Source organism: Diabrotica undecimpunctata, chromosome 9, assembly GCF_040954645.1.
Source record: "Diabrotica undecimpunctata isolate CICGRU chromosome 9, icDiaUnde3, whole genome shotgun sequence".
NCBI classification, from domain to species: Eukaryota; Metazoa; Arthropoda; class Insecta; order Coleoptera; family Chrysomelidae; genus Diabrotica; species Diabrotica undecimpunctata.
This window is the reverse complement of record NC_092811.1, coordinates 4,699,889-4,721,907: the sequence shown is the minus strand read 5'-3', so window position 1 is coordinate 4,721,907 and position 22,019 is coordinate 4,699,889. Positions and strand designations below refer to the sequence as shown.

The 22,019-nt window shown below is 32.4% G+C and overlaps 1 protein-coding gene and 1 long non-coding RNA gene across 2 annotated transcripts in view; both read right to left on the bottom strand.

Moving 5' to 3' along the window:
- Positions 1-22,019, bottom strand: part of Polr3A (RNA polymerase III subunit A) — a 64,971-nt gene that overhangs the window by 10,869 nt on the left and 32,083 nt on the right. Inside the window, exons 10-14 of the mRNA XM_072542590.1 lie at positions 21,639-21,747; positions 20,809-21,558; positions 18,625-18,900; positions 18,433-18,562; positions 8,683-8,801 (exon numbers count right to left, since the gene is read on the bottom strand). Coding sequence (XP_072398691.1) covers positions 8,683-8,801; positions 18,433-18,562; positions 18,625-18,900; positions 20,809-21,558; positions 21,639-21,747 — 1,384 coding nt within the window. The remainder of the gene's footprint in view (positions 1-8,682; positions 8,802-18,432; positions 18,563-18,624; positions 18,901-20,808; positions 21,559-21,638; positions 21,748-22,019) is intronic.
- Positions 2,011-8,344, bottom strand: LOC140449425 (uncharacterized). The gene is made up of 3 exons (XR_011951798.1): positions 8,237-8,344; positions 2,279-2,711; positions 2,011-2,225 (listed from the first exon to the last, which is right to left on the bottom strand). It is a non-coding gene; the product is annotated as an uncharacterized lncRNA (long non-coding RNA).

The following is a 22,019-nucleotide window of genomic DNA, read 5'->3' as shown; positions in this document are numbered from 1 at the left end:
GCTATGCGTAAAATGACCAAGCCACAGCAGAAAATTACATAAAACGTTATTTTCGGTTCTGTCATATCCTGAAGATCTGTCAGATAATTCAAATTAACCTAACTTTTGGCTTCTTGTTTGTTTTTGAAAAAATGGATTTTGTAAATTTGTTATTACTCAATGAATTGAATGATGTGGCAGAAAGAAATTATGTAAATGCAGAGCAACGTCAGTTACGGGACACCAGTAACCCATTTGAAATAGATTACCAGCTCTAACTAAATTGCAATAGAATTAAAGGTTCTCTCCCTACTTAATTTTGTAGGAAATGAAAGTTACCAAAAATGTACTGGTAACAACCTGTTATTTTCAATGGAACAAAGTACATTTAGTAAAGTATTAACAGAAATAGCTGCAGGGATAGTGGAACACTTTGTGCCAAAATGGTGAAAAAGATGAAGTACAGCCTGTAGTTCTCATAGAAATGATTCCAAAGGAGGCAAATCAAAACAATGTTTGGGTGTTGGAAGCACAGAGAATAAGAAGTGTTATTGCTGCAAACTTTGTGTAGTGAAACAAAAACTTATTAATATTTTCATAATTTATTTATTTCACAATGATAAATAGTGATATAGTTTTATAATCAAATATAGTTTAGTAATATAATTTTACAATTTAGTGATATTTCATCATTTTATAATATATATAATAGAGTTTTATAATCTAGTATAGTTTAGTGATATAAATGTTAATATTTCAATTAATTACAAAAAGCTCAAAACAAACAATCTAAAACATATTACTAAGTGGCTCAAAATTTTTTAAACTGTTTAGATAATACGAAGATATTATATTGCTGCACACTGTATTATAACATATTAAATTAAAAATGTTTATATATTGTTAAAAACAAAAACATAAATCATGTATGTTACAATTAATTACAAAAATGACACAACACTAACAAAATAAAAATATATTACAACCTGGCTCAAAAGTTTTGAAAACCCTTAGAGAATATAAAGAAGTGTTATCGCTGCAAATGTTATGTTATAAAATATTTAAATAAAAATGTTTATCCTCAGTTTATTTTATAATTATATGATTTATATTTATACAAACTTTGTGTTATAAAATTGTTAAATAAAAATGTTTAAAAACATAAAGCCCGTATGTTACAATTAATTGCAAAAAGTTCAAAATAAACAAATTTAAAATATATTAAAAAGTAGTCCAAAATTTGTTAAAACCCTTGGAAAATTAAAACATACAAGTAAAGAATACAATTTCAAAAATTAACGCAAACCTAAAATATACTACTACAAAGAACAAGGTTTGTAGCACAAGCATTACAACTTTGGGTTGTATAGAACCTGACATAAAATTCATTAAGGTAGCATACCTTACATGGATAGAGCAGAGCATTTCATCAGGCAAGAGGTAGGTGCAACAGTCGGAAAGGTTTTTAACAGAAGAGGGCTGATGGGACAATAAACCAGAAGAAAACCAAGACTTAGGTATCAAGACAATTTAGACGATGATTTAAAATCTATTGGAGTTAGAATGTACAGAAGAGTTGGTAGACACAGGGGTGAATGGAGGATCGTCCTAAAGAATTATTTGCACAAGCACAGAGTTTTACATTATAGCCTTGTTAAAGCTGGAAACATATATTCCTGTGTTGCATTGATGTTGACTAATGATAATGGTAAAACAAACTAAAACATATTACAAAATGGTCCAAATGTGCTCATAACTCTTAGAGAATATGAAGAAGTATTATTGCTGCAAACTTCGGTGTTGTAAAATAAAAACAAGTTGTTAAATAAAAGTGTTTATAATTAGTATATTTCATAATGATATGTATGTATTTATGTTACAATTAGTTACAAAATCAAAAAGAATAACATAAAGATCAAGACAAAACAAAAAATCTGAAACATATTACAAAGTGGCTAAAAAAATTTTGAGTTATAAAATTGTTAAATAAAAATGTTTATATTCAGTTTTTTCCATAATTGAGATATAATTTTATAAAGGATATGTTTATAGAATTATGGATAAAACTATTACATTTTTAATTTTTACAGGTTGACTTCCTTTTCCTTCTGAAAAATATTATACACCATAATAAACATAATACATCAATAATTAATCTTTACTTTTAAATTCCAATGTATTTATAATCTGGGGCTCCTCAAGATGAATCTTTGAAATGAGTTACAAAAAGTCCACTCATTGAACACCTAAAAATTTAGCATTTATTAAATTTGATAGTAACAGAAATTAATCTTCTTACATGTCTTCATTGTTCTCCTGTTTTTTTAGGGCCACCATCTACTGTATTTACCATAATAGCAAATTCCTCTCACAATTGGGCTACTTTCTTAGCCTTGCTTGACTATTTTGCCAGTAAGCACTATTTATTTTTATGAAGTCTGACATCACTTCCAATTGTTTCCTGGTTGTTTTCTTTTTAATTGAAGCCATTAGTTTATTTTATTATAATTATAAAAAAATAGTAACTTGTCTTGTCTTGTCTTGTCTTGTTGTATTGATGGCTTTGCTGCAAGGCAATTGCCAGCCCGATTTGTGTGAGACCCCACTTTGTCTGGCTCTGGGCCATGCAGGAATCTCTGAAAACTTCACTGAACTACAGCTTTTCTCGTGGTGGCGCTTTTCTTGTTTCTATATAGCTTATAACTTCGCTATTATTGTATCGGCTTTCTGATCTACGGCAATAATATTGGAGGACAAATTAATATTACAACAAATGGGATAAGAGGCCAACACCAAAGCACTAAAACAGGCAGGATTATAGGATATATCAGGAAAATTGGATAGTTGAGCTTCAGAGTTTGATTTTATTATCTGATCTGATCTACGGCAATAATATTGGAGGACAAATTAATATTACAACAAATGGAATAAGAGGCCAACACCAAAGCACTAAAACAGGCAGGATTATAGGATATATCGGGGAAATTGGATAGTTGAGCTTCAGAGTTTGATTTTATTAATGTTAATGAAACGCATGATTATCTCTATAGTTTCATCTTCCGGAGAGGATAGAAGGTCAGTCATGGATAATGGTGATATTTTCTTTTTTGATACAAAGTACTTATATAAGTCCAAATTAGGAATATAGTTAATAGGGCACTCGAAAAATATGTGATTCAGGTTTTCTATCATGCCGCATTCACAGGCAGGGTCATCTTTTATATTAATTTTGAAAAGATGGGCATTAGTCAGGCAATGACCTGTACGCATTCTAATTATAGTTGTGATGTGTCTCCGATCTTTATAATTTAAATTGCCATACCATGTCTTATCGGTGAATGTTGATTGAACTCTAGCATACCCACGATGTCTGGATGAGACTAAGATTCTCCATTTATCTTTAAAAATGTTTAAAATATCCTGTTTTAAGAAATTTAAAATGTCTTTTATGTCATATACCATTTTTCTGGGAATATTAAGATCTGTTCCAATTTTGGCCAAATTATCTGCCTCTGAATTCCCAGGTATACCTGAGTGACCTGGTATCCAGGATAATTGGATATTATAACCATTCATGTTAGATGCATCAATTAGCCTTTTTGTCGTAAGAACCCAATATTCAGAATTTGTTGCAAAAGAAGGATTACAGAGTTTTGTTATAGCCCCCTGTGAATCTGAGAAAATTATCACATTTTTAATTTTTTTATTAATGGCAGTTTTTACTGCATCATGTATGGCAATTATTTCTGCTTTGTAAATACTTAAATGGTTGGGAAGACGTGACGAAAATTTATAATTTAGGGATGTAATGAATATACCAAAACCAACTCTGTTGTCCCTCTTTGACGCATCAGAAAAAATGAAAGTATACTGAGATTTTAGGCTATTAGTTTTGGCCTCAAAATTAATTCTTGACATAATGTCTCCTTTTTTACAATTACAGTTAAAAGACTTTAAAGGTTTATTGAGTATATGAAAATCAATTTCGTAACATGGAAAATTTGAACCTCTATATATTAACTTTAAATAGGGCCTATACTGTTGAAGTGCTTCCACTAGGTATGGTATTTTGTCTTTATTCCAATACTCCGGTCTATGGATTATTTTTAATAGAAAGTTGTTGATAAATTGAATAGTTGGATGATTTGTTACAACTAAGAATTTTGAAATTAATTTAAGGGCCAGTAGTTTTCTTCTATGTTCCAGATCTAATATAGATGCTTCTGCTAAAAGAGCAGCCCTGGGTGTGGAACGCATACATCCCATACATATACGCAATCCCTCATAAAACACCACATCCAATTTACTGAGAGCGGCCTTAGAACATGGTCTAAGAAACATTGATCCAAAATCAAGATGTGATTGGACTAGAGCAGAGAAGGCGATCAAAAGTGTGTTTGGATCTGCACCCCACCATACCCTACACAGTGCTCTTAATACATTTAGTGATTTTTTTGCTTTACTTGTAATGTTAGTAATGTGTGGTGACCATTTCATGTTTTCTTGCAGTATAATACCCAAATATTTAACCTCTTTTTTAAAGGCAATGATTGCATTATTAATATGTACGGGGGGTGGGATGGTATGTTTCCTCCCTCTAGTGAACCATACTGCCTCACATTTATCCATGGAAAGTGACAGGTTGTGTTCACGAAGGTGTGCATTTATGTGCTTTAAAGCATTATTGATATTATTTACCATGGCTGCTACACTTTTTCCTCTGATCATAACTGCCAAATCATCAGCATACCCTATGATAGATGCTTCTCCCAAATTTAAATCAAAAATATCCCTTAAGTAAATATTGAATAAAATAGTACTCAGAGGGGAGCCCTGTGGTATACCCGAGGTTGTTGGTACAGGACCCAGGAAGGAGCCGTCATTACCCCTACAATATAGTGATCGTTCTGTCAGAAGATTGAGAATTACGTTACACATTCGGATAGGCACTTCTAAGTTTTTGAGTTTACTATAGAGTTTATATATGTCAACATTATCGTATGCAGCTTTTATGTCTAAAAAAATTACGATGACTGACTCAGAGGATAGAAATGCAAGGTTAATGTAAGATGTGATGAATGTTATGTTGTCATATATACCTCTTCCTTTACGAAATCCAGTCTGATTATTTGAAAATTTTAAATTATGTTCCAATTGCCAGTCTAATCGATTCTTGATCATTATTTCTAGAATTTTGGCTCCACATGAAGACAGGACAATTGGTCTATAATTTTCTGGATTTGTCGGATCCCTATTTGGTTTTAAAAAACTAATAATATTAAATGTTTTCCATACGGCTGGTATTTCTCCACCCATTAAAATTTTATTATAACTATTAATAAGAATTTGTTTAGCTTTGAAAGGTAAAAATTGAAACATTTCATAAGATATATCATCCATACCAGGGGCAGATGATTTCTTTTTATTTAAGGCCAGGTTTAATTCATTTATGGAAAAGGGCTTTAAATTTTCATCTACATTGTCAAGAACAAAATTTGGATCTATATTTATGATTGACATTTTATTTAAAATAGATATTTTAAGATTATCTGGAATAGTAAGATTAAATCTTCCTGTTTTGAAGTTATTATTATTGAATTTCTTAATCTTGTTCCAAACATAAGTCATGCTAGAGTTCCTATTTAAAGTTTCACAAAAAAGCCTAAACTTTTCTTTTTTTTTATTATTTAATTTTTTTTTTAGTTAATGCAATGGTTTTTTTTGCTAATATATAATTTTCCATAGATGGAACATTATTAAAATTTGCTATGGCTTTTTTCCTTTCCTTAACCCAGGATGTACAATCATTATCCCACCAGGCATTACCCCTTTTAATATGTATACCGGCCTGTTTAAACGGAATTACTTGATCAGCTACTGTGTTAATAATATACATTAGTTGATCATAACTTAAGTTATAATTTAAATCTTGAAGGTACATCAAAACTTTATTATGGTACGCTTCCCAGTCAGCTTTTTTAAAGTTTCTAATTTTATAAGGACTAGTCATGTTGTTGAATACCTCACAATTGCCATTATCATTAAGTAAAAGACGTACAGGAAAGTGATCACTGTTACCACAATCTTTAATAGTATCCCAATTAGCCTGTATAGCTAGATTCCCACTTACCATAGTCAAATCTACTGCACTTGGTATTGCTGTTGATAATTGAAATAGTGTTGGTGAACCATCGTTCATAATCACAAGATCATTATCAAATAGGAAATCATGAATTATTCTACCTCCTTTGTTGGGTGTAGCTTTATCCCATAAGGGATGATGAGAGTTAAAATCTCCCATAATTATAATGTTTTTAGGATTAAAGGAAATAAGATCATTTAAAATATTGTTATTTATATGCATATGTGAGTTGCAATAAAAATTAATTACTTGTAGATTACCTATTTCTATTATTATATATTGAATATGTTCTGAAGAAAAAGATTTAATTTTCTTAAATATTATATTATTTCTAATGCACGTTACTATCCCACCATACCCATCATCTCTATCCTGCCTAACTATGTTATATGAATTGAGCCTAAAATTGTCATTGGCCTTTAGCCAAGACTCATTTATTAAAAAAATATCAGGGTTTTCGTTGTAAATTAAGCTAATTAAATTACCCCTGTTTGAATTTATGCTTCTTAGATTCCAAAAAATTATCTTTAACTTAATTGTATCTGACCTAGTTGAAAAGAAAAGAAGGTTGTTTAGGACTCTGAGTCCGATTGGGAACCGGGGTCTATATTCATATTAAAATTTTGACTGAAGAGTATGTTTTTAATTACTCTTTTATTATTTTCTGAAGTATTCCAGATTGCATTAATAATACATCTAACTTCATCTGGATATGATGAAGGAGATTCTTGTGAATTATACGTATGAACTGCACTAGTAGTAGGCAACTGTGTATTTATATTGTTTTCAAGTTTTTTTGAGAAATTTGGTGAGTTGTTTTCATTTTGAGATCTTGAGTTGGGAAATAGTAAATTTTCATTATGAGCCTTTTTATCATAGCCTTTGTGAATTATTCTTTTTTTTTTATTGTTTTCAGCCACAACTTGTTGAAAAGATCTTTTGATAGGGTCGGTTCTTACATGATGTGTACGTCTTTGTGAAGGTTGAATCAGGTTATCTTTATTATCATGAGTTTTTTCAGTTCTATTAAAGTTTTTAATGATAGGGAATTCGGAGGGGCGATATACAAATTCATCACGTGTCAAATAATTTTTTTTAACTATTTCGCTAGCATCATAGAAGGTTATATTTTCAAAAGACATGAGCTCTTTGATATTTTTTTGTCTTGTATACTCGGGACAGGTTTTATCGGTTGATTTATGGGGGTTTTTACAATAAAAACATTTAATTTCACAAGAAGAGTGAGCCTCCCCGTCCGATTTTTTTTCTTCAGCACAGGTAAAGCACCTCTCCTTGCCTTTACAATTTGTACGTGTATGGCCATACCTTAAACATCTAAAACACTGAGTTACTGGTGAAATATATACAGAAACAGGTCTTTCCAATCTATATACATTTATGGATTTGGGGAGACAAACTCCTTTAAATGTAAAGAGAACCGATCCAGTAGGTTCATATGTAGTTTCATTATTTTTAACTATTTTACGATTAAGTCTCTTAACTTGAAGAATTTCTGCTGAGCTGTCTGTTTTACAGCACTCTAACAGTTCTTTCTCTCCTAATTCGACATCAATTTGCCTAACTAATCCCTTACAAGTTACAAAATTGAATGGTATAAATATTTTATAGCCTTTATCAAGAAGAGTTTTATTTTTTACAAAATTATTTGCAGCTTGAAAGTTAACAAATTCTACTGAGATTCTATTTAAGCCTTTGTTATTAATTTTTTTAATATCAGTTAGGTTTTGAAAGCAAATATCTCTAGCAATTTTAATATTGTTAAATTTACCAATATTGAAACCCACTTTTTCAGTGGATTCCACATATACCAAAAAAGGCCCATTATCGTTTTGTGAATAAAAAACTGGCTCTTTTTTAAGGTTATTGGTATTACTGGTCGCATTATTAATAAAATTATCACCACTATCCATCTGATCTTGGCATTCTAGCCCTGTGTTGGGGGGGCCGCCCCCCCCTGTTACGCTCATACTACTTTAAACAATCAACCAGAAGAGATAAGCATGCAATCAGGAAAAGCAAAAAAATTAAGCCAATAAACAAACTATGCAAACTAACAAAATAAAGCTTATTTAGCTGTTATCAAGCTCAACTCACCTTTTAGAAATACACACCAAAAGAATATAGACGCTTACACACACTAACACAAAATTAGATGGAAAGGAATGAAAACACAGCCTCCCAAACTAAAGCTTATGTCGTGAATGCGAAAATAGTAACTTGTTTCCACAAATTACATACAATAACATAACCTAACTAAGAGCGAAAACGGAAAACGGCACCTAATTTTAGACAGTTTAAAAATTACATTTACATATAGATAAATTACATATCAAGGTAGGCAACCCGTTATACGTAGTTCTTACATCATACCGATTTGAAAATTTTTACATTAATGTGTTAAAATCGGAGTTTACAGCATGTAATTATTTCACATAAACGATACATCATAGCCCTCAATGACAGAGATCCTTTCAACGTAAATAATTAAAAATAAAAGAGATCTGGCAATAAGTAAGAGTTCAATTAATCCAAGTACTTACCTATATCGGACTGTTTCAGCATTTATTTCCAATTTTAATAACCGTATTCTCTCGTAGTTCATCTGAATTAATAAAAATGCGTCGTTTTTGGTATATATCTCGTCTATAAATGTTGAAATCTACAAATAGAAGAAGAATATGATGTATATTTTTGTCTAACATCCTACTTATTCACTTATATTTACTTAATAAAGTAAATAAAGTAAAGTACTATCTTTTCGTGACCAAAAACCGTTGTAGGTTATCAATGAGACTTTAATTATTTAATAATTTTTTTAGTGAGCTTTTTTTTATGGAAAATAATTGACATGCAACTCCGTAAACAGTAGTAAAAAGAACTGTTGCTACTGTTTACAGAAATATATGTATTTTAATATTTTTATTAAAAGTATTGGAAACGTTTTAAAAACTTTAAAACAACATTAAACACGAGGAGAAGAGCTGGAAATATTTTAAAATGCGATAAAAAAATTAAAGCATCGGAAACTGTTATTCAAGTATTCAAATTCCACTGAAAGCATGATAAATACAATAAAAAGCTTTAAATATTCAAAAAAAACCTTAAAAAAGAATTAAAAGAAATGAAACATCAACAATAAGCATGGTAAAAAGTAATGTAACAACTTTAAAAAGCATTTTAGCATGTGTTTAAATCTTTAAAAATGTTAAAAAGCATTTTTAAACTTTTAAAAAATCGAAAAGGTTTATTAAATGTCATAATGAAGTCTCGAGGGAGTTAAAAATTCAAAAAAAGTTCTTTAAAAAAGTAATTAGGGCGGTAAACCGTCAAAAAGTCTTGTAAAAGACTTAGCAGACTTAAATACTTAGAATAAGCATTGTAAAAAAGGTAAACAGTAATGTAAAAAGCATTTTAAAAGTTTTAAAAACAGGGTAAAAGCGTTAAAAAGTATAGCAAAAGGGGTAAAAAGTAATGTAAAAGCACTGTTTATTGTATTGTAACTAGGCAAAATTAAAACTATGGTGGACTGTAAAACACTGGCTTTAATGCTGTTTAAAACAAAAACATTGCCTTTTGTAAAATGAAAACTTATACGAATTTATTGTCTTTTTACCGAAACTGCTTCACTGTTTGCTGCTTGATGTCTAGTAGTCTCTCTTCCCCCTTGTCGTCTCTTCGGTGCGCGCACTCCTGGGTGAAGATACGCACACTGTTGCCGGTTGTAATAAAAAGTCTAATACAATTGTTTGCGGCGCAAACATGCCCCCGGCCTTGAAAGCAAAGGGCCTTAGCTTTCAATTGGTAATGGACAAATTTTCGTAAAGCTCCGCTTAACGATTCCATCTTGGGTCTTGATTGATGCTACTCTTGCGACGTTATCAGAGCCTTTGAAAATATGAACGATGCGACCTAAACGCCATTGAGTAGGTAGAGTATTGTCCGACTTGAGTAAAACAAGAGAACCCTCAGATAGGCTGCCATGGTTGGTTTTCCATTTGGTTCTGTGTTGAAGTTCGGCTATGTATTCGAGACTCCAACGTCGCCAAAAATGCTGACACAATAACTGGATGTGCTGATATCTGGTAAGACGGTTTACCCTTTCTTCAGTAATGTTGCGGTCTGGACATGCAACCAATGGTCGACCAATTAAAAAATGAGCAGGAGTTAATGGAGTATAGTCGGATGGATCGGATGATAGCGGACAGAGCGGACGGGAATTTAATATAGCCTCAATTTGATTTAACATAGTATTGAATTCCTCAAATGTAAAATGAGTGTTTTGAAGAACTCTCTTTAAATGGTGCTTGCAACTCTTAACACCCGCTTCCCAGATTCCGCCCATATGTGGTGAATACGGTGGGTTGAAATGCCATGAAATAGCTTCTTGAGTATATGCTTTCTGCAAGGTTAGTTCGTTATTAGAAAGAAAAGTACCTAACTCTTTAAATGCCCCAACAAAATTAGTTCCGTTGTCGGAAAATATCTTTATAGGCTTGCCCCTCCGTGCAACAAATCTACGAAGAGCAAGTAAAAATTCGTTTGCTGAAAGACTTGAAACAAGTTCCATATGCACCGCCTTTGTAGTGAAGCAGATAAACAAGCTGATGTAACCTTTAATTATAGAACCACCACGCCCCTTGTGCGTTTTGATATTGAAAGGTCCAGCATAATCTACTCCGGTATAGCTAAAAGGACTAGACAAATTGAGGCGCTCCTTAGGTAAGTTACCCATCATAGGTTGTATGGTCTTTGGATTAAATCGAAAACAAGTGAGGCACGATTTAACTGTTGACCTAGCGAGTCTTCTGCCCCCGATGGGCCAGAATTGTTCTCGGATAGTGGCTAACAAACCCTGAGGACCAAGATGCATTAATCTATAGTGCTCAAATTGAAAAAGAAGCTGACAAAACTTGTGCTTTGAGTCTAAAACAATAGGATGAATTTTATTAAATTCATAGGAAGAATTGATCAGACGACCGCCTACCCGCAGAAGTCCTTTATCGTCCAAAAATGGGTTTAGACTAGCTAGTTTGCCCTTAATTATTGATTTGTTATTGGTTAAGAGTTCAATTTCATTTGAGAAAGATTCCTTTTGTGACATTCGAATTAATGAATGAAAAGCTTGATCTAATTCGTCAATGGAAATAGGAAATTTATTAAGAGATCTTTTCTCCTTATCTGAGCGCAGAGAATTTGATTTGAAACGAAAACACACAGCAACCACTCTTTTTAAATGACTAAGACGTGAAAAGCGCTCAAATGGAAATAACTTTGAGGCAGTGGCCAAATGAGTGAAATTCTGTTGCTTTAATTCTGGTAGGTCTAAAATATAGTCGAACTTTGAGGTGGGCCAAGAGGATTCATTCAACTGAAGCCATGGAGGACCTGACCACCATATCTCGTGATTCAAAATATGGCTGGGAAATAGACCTCTGGACAAGATGTCACATGGATTGTCACGTGATGATACGTGTCGCCATTTGCAATTGGAAGTGAGAGATTGAATTTCGGATACTCGATTACTGACGAATGTGTTCAGTAAATTTGGACTGGTGCGAATCCAGGATAGTACTATAGTAGAATCCGACCATAAAATAGTTTCGTTTATTGTTATTCTCAAAGATTGCTCCACTTTATTGAATAAACGTGCTAACAAAAGTGCTCCGCAAAGCTCTAACCTAGGGATACTAATTGTTTTTATTGGAGCTACCTTTGACTTGGAGCAAAGTAAATGAATGTGGACCTGATTGTCATGATCTAGACTACGCAAATAAATGCACGCCCCATATGCAATACTAGAGCTATCGGCAAATCCATGAATTTCAATGTATTTGTAATTCTTGCATATGGCATGCCTAGGAAGATTGACTTGACTAAGCTGGGCTAATTCAGATTGGAATTTAATCCAACGTTCTGCTAAATCGTTTGGAATGGGTGCATCCCAAGAAATCTTCTCGAGCCAAAGTTTTTGCATTATAGTTTTGGCTAACACTGTGCATGGACCTAAAAGTCCTAATGGATCAAAAATCTTGGATATTGAAGAAAGAACAGATCGCTTCGTAGGAATTTTATTGATGGGTAGTGTTTCCACCTCAAAATGTAGTAAATCCGCATTACATGACCATGTTAGTCCAAGCGTTTTTGCCTTTTCTTCTGGATCAAACTTCAAAATACATGCATCGTTTGAATGCTGCAAGCCATCTAATATTTTATTGTCATTAGAATACCATTTTCGTAGATTAAAACAACCTGCCTTTAAAATGTTTGAGACGGTTTGACAAATATGTTGGGTTTCTTCAATAGTGTCTGCTCCAGTAAGCATATCGTCAACGTAGAAATCGCGCAGAATAATTTCCGCTATCTCGGGAAAAGTTTTTTCATTGTCTGTGGCGAGTTGGATGAGACATCTTATTGCTAAGTAAGACGCACATGCTTGTCCGTATGTAACGGTGTTTAGAACAAATGTTTTTATTGGTTCGGAAGGATCGTTCCTCCATAATATTCTTTGTAAGTTTTTGCATTCATCGTCAACAGTAATCATGCGATACATTTTCTCGATGTCCGCTGTTACGACATATCGGTGCTGACGAAATCTAATTAGTATTGAAAATAGATCATCCTGTAAGGTAGGCCCGACGCATTGAATATGGTTCAAAGACAACCCTGATGTGGTCGGTGCTGAACAGTCAAATACTACTCGTAGTTTGGTAGTCAAACTTTGTTCACGAAGCACTCCATGATGTGGCATATAGTATACAGGATGAGGATAATCGTTTTCTTCTATCGCAGTCATGTGATTAAGCTCTTGGTATTCTTGCATGAACTGAACGTACAATTCACGAAATGATAGATTTCTTTTTAGTTTTCTTTCAAGGCTGTAGAATCTCTGTTCTGCTTGAACCTTGGATTCACCTAGTGATTCTGATGACTGCTTTAATGGAAGACGCACAATAAATCGACCGTTCTCGTTACGACGTGTATTTTCCTTGAAGTGCTCTTCACAAAATTGCTCTTCAGTGGAGAGAATCTTCGTAGATTGGCATTCCTTCAATTCCCAAAATTTTGCTAATTGCATTTGCAAATCCAAATTAATGCTAGTGCTGAGGTGGCATCTGATATTGTTTAAACTAGAGAGGCCAACCTGACCCGATGCAACCCATCCTAGATGAGTCTCTTGGAAAACGTACTGGTTGATTTTGATTTGGTTGGGACATAATAGTTGCCAAAATAGATCTGCCCCAATTAAAATGTCAATAGGTCTAGATTCGAGAAACTTAGAATCCGCTAGGAAAATATTGCTTGGGATATTCAAGGTTTCATTATCGACAAATGTTGCAGGTAGATTGCTAGTTATTTCCTTTAGAATAAAAAATGTAACATCAGCCTTAAAATAGTGATATTGTGATTCTATACATATATTGCACTTTCTGGAAGAACAAGAAGTCTGATTGCTGATGCCAGTGATAGAAAGATTGGTAGCTTGACCCTGAAAACCTAAGAGATTGAAGAAGCGCTCGGTTATGAATGATTTCTGAGAACCTGAATCTAGAAGCGCACGCGCAATGTGATATTTACCCCTCGAATCTGCTATTTTTACACAGGCAGTTGATAAAATTGTTTGCTGCACAGAGGGCAAAGCAGTTATGGTAGTTAGAGAAGTGTTATTGTTTGCTATAGTTTCATTGTTTTCATTTTTATTACTAGAGATTTCCTCATGAATAAGAGTATTGTGCCATTGCTTACATTTTCGGCAAGGCCCTAGTTTGCATTTAGAACGAATATGGCCTGTTCTTAAGCAGTTTAGACATAATTTGGCTTTATTGACAAAATTGCGCCTCTCAAAAATAGAAAGCCTAAGAAATTGCTCACAGGAATAAATTGAATGATCGCCCTTGCAGAAAACACAACCTTTGCTAGTACCATTAAACTCGCTTGTAGAAGTAAAACTTCGAGCATACCCTTTAGACCGTTGTTTGGCATCGAATTTACCCGATTTCTCTTGTATTGAAGGCTGCTTTTCAATCTTACCCTCTATTTTTTCTAAATAGTCTGCACGATCCCTTAGAAATCGCTTTAAATCGCTCCACGTTTCGTCTTGCATCTCTTTAGTATGTTTTTCCCAATCACGTAAAATATTGTTGTCAAATTTAGATGTAATCATATGAATCAAGAGTAGATCCCAATTGTCAGTACTTTTATTTAAATTCTCTAATGCCTGCAAATGATTAGAAACTTCATCAACCAATGCTCGTATTTTGTGTGAAGTTTCTTTGCTTATTGTTTCTATATTAAAAAGTGCTTTTACGTGCTTGTGAATTAACATTTTAGCCCTATCGTATCTTTCGCATAGTGAGTTCCAAGCACTGTTGTAATAAGAAGCCCCGAATTTAATTTCTTTAATGACTTGTGCCGCGGAACCTTCTAATGAACCTTTAAGATAATAATATTTTTTCATATCGTCCAATTTTTTATTGCTGTGTATCATGGCTATGTAAGTATCGCGGAATTCGATCCAGTCCTCGTAGTTACCGCTAAATGTTTTTAGATGCATTGGAGGCAAAGAACTCAAATTTATATTGTCATTATCAGGAATATTGCTTGAATTTGAATTATCGTATTTGCTTATCAAGTGTTTGGCTAGTGCCACAGAATCGAAATAATTATTTTCGAAAGTGAACCTTTCGTTATCCTGAGTTTGTTGTAATTCTAGTTCTCCCTCAGCACTAATATCGATATCGCTTTGAATACTATCGAATTCCCCACATAATGGTTCTATCTTTTCTAGTCTTAATTTTAATTTTAAAATGTCCTGTTCTGAAATATTTGCCTCATTTGCCATATTGTTAACTATGCTAGTAAAGCTTGATAGTTTAGAATTTAGCGATGTGCGGCGCGAAATGAGTTTTTTCAGTTCTGCTTTCATGTTTAATCGAGTGCAAACACCACCAAAGATCGTTTAAATATAGTGTAATGTTAGCTAGATATGTTTGAAAAGAAAGAAAATAAAAAATATTTTAAGTTGAAAATTGATTCACCCTGTATATTGAATTTGCAGTAATTTTAACCTACTTAAAATAAATATCGTATTTGAGGTGACTGTAATATAGTTCAAACTTAAATTTATAGCTTTATTTTCAAAACAAATAAATTAAATTAATGAGGCTATAATAAAAAATGGAATAGATAATTTGGAATAGATAAAACAGGATCGCTCACTCACCAATTTGCCGGTAAAAAGTGTTTGTCTTTCTTAGCGTCGACACAACCGTAGAAACTTGAATTTCAGCCTTTCTATAGTTCGTCAAGAAATGTTCCATCCGTGCTCGTTTGGACCAATAATGTTTATTGTATTGTAACTAGGCAAAATTAAAACTATGGTGGACTGTAAAACACTGGCTTTAATGCTGTTTAAAACAAAAACATTGCCTTTTGTAAAATGAAAACTTATACGAATTTATTGTCTTTTTACCGAAACTGCCTCACTGTTTGCTGCTTGATGTCTAGTAGTCTCTCTTCCCCCTTGTCGTCTCTTCGGTGCGCGCACTCCTGGGTGAAGATACGCACACTGTTGCCGGTTGTAATAAAAAGTCTAATACAATTGTTTGCGGCGCAAACAAGCACTAAAAATATTTTGAAATCTTGAGACCCGTTAAAAGCATTTTTAAAGTATTTAAAATCTTATAAAACCTCAGAAAGTAAATGATAGTGGATATTACAGCTTCGACAAATTGTTTTACAAGCGTTACAAAAGGGTTACAAATCATCAAAAAGTCATTTAAAATATCAATAAAGGTGGTAAACTGTTAAAACCTTCAAAAAGTCTTGTAAAAGCCTTAATCAGCATTGTAAAATGAATAAAAAGTGATCTAAAGAGTATTCAAGAAGCTTTAAAAATATTCTAAAGGCGTTAAAGAGCAGTAAAAGGGGTAAACAATAATTTAAAATGATTAAAAAGCATTTTAAAAGTTTTTAAATACTTGAGAAACGCTAAAAAATATTTTTAAAATTTTTAAAATCTTTAAAATCCGCGAAAAGGCTTAGTAAATGCTATAAAAGACATTAAAGCTTCGACAAATTGTTCTAAAGCCTTATGAAAGCGTTACAAGTTATAAAAAAGTCTTTTAAAAGAGTAATAAAGGAGGTAAACTGTTAAAGCCTACAAAAAGTCTTGTAAAACCCTTATTCAGCATTGTAATATAAATAAAAAGTAATCTAAAAAGTATTTAGGAAGCTTTAAAAATATTATAAAGGCATTTAAACACAGTAAAATGGTTAAAAAATAATTTAAAGCATTAAAAATCATTTTAAAAGTTTTTAAATACCTTAAAAAGATTTTAAAATTTTTCAAATCCTCGAAAAGGCTTAGTAAATGCTATAAAAGACATTAAATATTCGAGAAATTGTTTTAAAAGCATTAGAAAGCGTTAAAAATCATCAGAAAGTTTTTTAAAAGAGTAATAAAGGTGGTAAACTGTTAAAGCCGACAAAAGGTCTTGTAAAACCCTTATTCAGCATTGTAAAATAAATAAAAAGTAATCTAAAAAGTATTTAAGAAGCTTTAAAAATATTATAAAGGCATTTAAACACAGTAAAATGGTTAAAAAATAATTTAAAGCATTAAAAATCATTTTAAAAGTTTTTAAATACTTTAAAAAGATTTTAAAATTTTTCAAATCCTCGAAAAGGCTTAGTAAATGCTATAAAAGACATTAAATATTCGAGAAATTGTTTTAAAAGCATTAGAAAGCGTTAAAAATCATCAGAAAGTTTTTTAAAAGAGTAATAAAGGTGGTAAACTGTTAAAGCCGACAAAAGGTCTTGTAAAACCCTTATTCAGCATTGTAAAATAAATAAAAAGTAATCTAAAAAGTATTTAAGAAGCTTTAAAAATATTATAAAGGCATTTAAACACAGTAAAATGGTTAAAAAATAATTTAAAGCATTAAAAATCATTTTAAAAGTTTTTAAATACCTTAAAAAGATTTTAAAATTTTTCAAATCCTCGAAAAAGCTTAGTAAATGCTATAAAAGACATTAAATATTCGAGAAATTGTTTTAAAAGCATTATGAAAGCGTTAAAAATAATCAAAAAGTCTTTTAAAAGAGTAATAAAGGTGGTAAACTGTCAAAGATGCCAAAAAAAGTGGTAAAATCCTTAATTAGCATTGTAAAATAGATAAAAGGTAACGTAAAAAGCATTTAAGAAGCTTTAAAATTATTGTAAAGACGTTAAAAAACAGTAACAGTGACCAAAAATAATTTGAAAGCATTAAAAAGTATTTTTAAAGTTTTTAAATACTTTAGAAAAGCCAAAAAACATTTATGTTTTTAAAATCTTTAAAATTCTCGAAATGCTAGAAAAGACATTAATGATTCGACAAATTGTTTTTTAAAGCGACATAAAAACGTTAAAAATCATCAAAAAGTCTTTTAAAAGAGTTATAAAGGGGGTAAACTGTTAAAGACGTCAAAAAGTCTGGTAAAAACCGTAATTAGCATTGTAAAATGGATAAAAAGTATTTTAAAAAGCATTTAAGAAGTTTTAAAAATACTGTAAATGCGTTAAAGAACAGTAACAGGGATAAAAAATAATTTAAAGCATTATATAAAGTTTTTAAAATACTAGAAAAGCCTTAGTAAATGCTATAAAATACATTAAAGCCTCGACAAATTATTTTAAAAGCCTTAAAAACCAACAAACAGTCTTTAAAAGAGTAATAAAGGCGGTAAACTGTTAAAGCCGTCAAAAACTCTGGTAAAAGCCTTAAGCGGCATTGTAAAATTGATAAAAAGTAATGTTAAAAGCATTTAAAAACATTGTAAAAGCATAATAAAAGGGCCAAACATAAAAGACTAAAATACGTACAAAAACATTTCTGAAGGTTTTAAATTCTTTAGACCAATGAAAACGCTTAGTAAAATATTTCAATGTGGTTATCAGGAAGGTAAAATTATCAAAACTCCTTTAAAAGAATAATAAAGGAGATAAACCGTTAAAGCCACCAAAAACCTTAATAAGCATTGTAAAAAGGTAAAAAGTAAAAGAAGCATTTTAAAGTCTTTAATAACATTGTAAAAGCTTTAAAAACATTGTAAACGCTTTAAAAATATTGTAAAAGCCTTCAAAAGCATAGTAAAAGCATTACAAAGCATTATGACAACTATATAACAACGCCGTGGGGTAATGTTACTGTCAAAGTGGACACAGCGTTGGTTGACTTACAACGAGTTTCATAAAAAAATACCAATAATTGACCGTAAAAGGATAAGATTTCGTTTAATTGACTTACCTCGCCTAGGGTAGTTCGTTCAATTCGCCCTTTCACTTCTCTCGCGAACCATTGGTCTGTACTGTTCACTAAACTAGCTGTTATTATTGGCGTACTTATATTTTTACTGGCGTTTATAATTTCTTTAATTCTGAAAAAGATAAAACACTTTATTTAATATCACAAGTTGTTAAATACACACTTGTATCTTACCTAGGAACTCCTTGGGTGATGTTCATGCTGGCAACGCCGGCAAAGTGGAAAGTTTTCAGCGTCATCTGTGTACCCGGCTCTCCTATACTTTGAGCTGCCAGCGCACCTACTGCCGTACCAGGTTCTATGATAGATCTCGTATACTTCTGTCCACACGTTTCTAAAAATGTGACCAACTGACTGCAAGTTAAACGTTCGATTTCTTTCGCTATCGGACTGCTGCCGAATTTATTCTGAACGTTTTCTACTCTTCCCGCAATAATATCCATAAAATTTCTAAAAGAAAAAAAAACTCTTAAACAGTGATCTATGCATATAATATAAAGATACCTAATATAGTCGACGACGAGTATTTTATTCTGTTACACATTGGTCCTTCGAATCGGATTTAAAGTTTGATGATACACAAGGAAGTAGTACAATTGTCGTGGTGTTAACATATATAAGTTAATTTGTGACAAGAAAAGAAGATATACGTCGATGTCAGGACTGGAAGGAAATAGTTATAAAAGAGTTTGAAAAAGAAAACGCGTTAAGAAAGCAATAAGAGCTTTGAGACAAGAGTAATAGAAAAGTGCTGCAAAAGCTTTATAAGCATGAGAAAAGCATGGAAGCACTACAAATACGCTAAATGCATCGTAAAAGAATTACAAAAACGCTACAAAAGCGTCATAAGCGTCATTAAACAACTTTAAAAAACGTGATCATAAAAGCCGGGCATAAGTTTAAAAAGCGGTATATCAATCGGATACTTTAAAAGCTCTGAAAAACTTATAAAAGCTTAATAAGCTTAAAAAAACATTTAAAATCTCAGTATAAACTTTAAAAAGCGTAGTCAGCATAAAAAAGCAATATATAAGCGCTGCAACAGCTTTAAAAAGCGTTAAAATGCATTATAAGCACCAAGAAAGCATTATAAATGCGCTACAAAACTTTAATAAGCGACACATCTGTCGATAAAGCATTTTTAAAAGCTCTCGGACAGTAGTTATAAGAGCGCTGTAATAGCTTCAATAATATAAGCAACGAAAAGGCATTACAAAAGCTCCAAAAACGTTTTTAGCGAAAAAGCTTTATGAAAGCACTACAAAAACTTTAAAAGCATCGGAAAAGCATTAAAAGCATCGTAAAAGCATTAAAAGCATCGGAGAAGCGTTTAAAAAACCCTAGAACAGCGTTATAAATATCGAAAAGGTATGGAAGCGCAGTAATAGGTTTAAAAAACGTTATAATCACCGAAAAATGATAATCAAAGCAAGTCAAAAGTTTACAACGCTTAAAAACAGCTTTGAAAAAAGTTATAAAAGTATTAGCATAAATAAATTATAGGAAGCATAAAAAGGCATTATAATATCTGAGCAACTTTAAAAAGCGTTATCAGTAGACAAAAAGCATTATAAAACACTGTAACAGCTTTAAAAAGCATTATAAGCAGCGAGAAAGCATTATAAATGTGCTATAAAAGCGATATATGCGTCGATAAAGCATTTAAAAGTTCTACAACAACTTTAAAAATAGTTATAAAAGCATTATGAGCACCGAAAGAACATTATAAGAGCGTTATAATAGCAAAAATTGTATCAGCATCGAAAAGTCATTATATAAGTTCTAAAAAGCTTGTTTAGCGTGACAAAAGGAGTATAAAAGTTTAGGAGTTTAAATGATTTAAAAGCTATAAAAGTAATTTAAAAAGGATTATAAGAGCGTTATTAGCACCGAAGAAACACTATAAAACCTCTGTAACAGCTTTAAAAAGTTAAAAGCATAGAAAAAGCATCATAGAAGCGCTGAAAGAGCTATACAAAAACCTAGCGTTGCCAAAACCTTGTAACTGATGCGTTGTTAGCATCAAAAACGTAATGTAAAAACATTAAGAATCTGTATTATCTTTAAAAGCGCCGAAAAAAAAACTATAGCGTCATAAAACCTTAATATCATAGTCAAGTAGAATAGAGTAGAGCAAGAGATGGATGTTAAAGAGAAATTTTCTGAGGTCGCGGAGGAGTTTTTCTTCCATTGGGCACTGGTCCTTCGAACCGGATTTAAAGACGATGACTATCGTAAAAACTATAAATAGAAGAAGTAAAATACACAGTGGCGTACAATAATGTTACAGCTGTTAAAACATTAGGATCAGGTAATAAAATTAAAATAAAGATAAATATATCAAAAAGTTATACTCACACTAATTCTGTCCGAAAATCTTCACTGCACTCCTCCAGGGCATTTGTAGAGATGAAAGCTATAGTTGCCCTTCGAATTTGGTCTCCATCAAGAGCTACTTCTTGCCTATACGGACACTTTGCTTTAATATGATCTAAAACTCTCTCGAAGTCCACTGGACAATCTTTACCTTCCATATAGGTCGGATCCAGACCATCACAACCGTAATTCAACTGTATTAGATCCCCTTCGGCGTTCCTCACCGAACCATCGTAATGAACCACCAAATCCTCCAGCGCCTTCACTAATCTTCTCTGCATGTATCCCGTTTCGGCGGTCTTGACGGCGGTATCTACCAATCCCTCTCTGCCGCCCATGGTGTGGAAGAAAAACTCGGTGGGGGTCATACCGGAGTAGAAACTATTCTCGACAAAACCTTTGGCTTCGGGCGTTCGAGAGTAGTGTTCAAAATGTGGAAGGGAACGATCGTCGAAGCCGTTCGGTACTCTTTTTCCGTTGAGCGCTTGTTGGCCCACGCAAGCGATCATCTGAGAAATATTGATAAAGGAACCTTTCGATCCAGAGAGGGCCATAATGAGAGGACTGTTCGTTGAATGCAGTTCGGCAACACAAGCCTGGCCTGCGTGTTCTCTTATGACGGACAATTCTTTTAGAATTACTGCTTCCAAGGATTCTTCGATGGTGCATCCTGGTTGGGTCGGGAGTTTTCCTTCGTTCATTTGTTTAATGAAATCCTGACATTTGGCATACCTAAAATATACAAGTGTAAGTCTTGGGAAAACTTGATTTGCGCATGTAATATGCGCGTTTGAGTTGAGAAAAATACTCACCCTTCACTTAAAAGTTTGTTCTTTCTTCTGATTAAGTTTTCTCCTGGAGTAACATCTCCTATTCCTATGGAGAATCCTGCATTCATCAAGTAATTTGAAGCCAACCGGGCTAGAAATAATTAAAAATTACAAAACATTGTCAATAATATATTTGTAAATTATTTGACGCGGCCATAGAAGCTGACCATAATAAACCACGTTGTGAAAACGTTGCAAAGCATAAAAGGGTCGAAAAACGATTGTAAAAACGTTAAAAAGCATTAAAAATGCACCGGAAAACTTTAAAAAGCATTATATGCATTGAGGAAGCATTATAAATGCGATGCTACAGATTTAATCACTAACAATCGTAGAAAACACATTCTAAAAGTGTTATAGCGG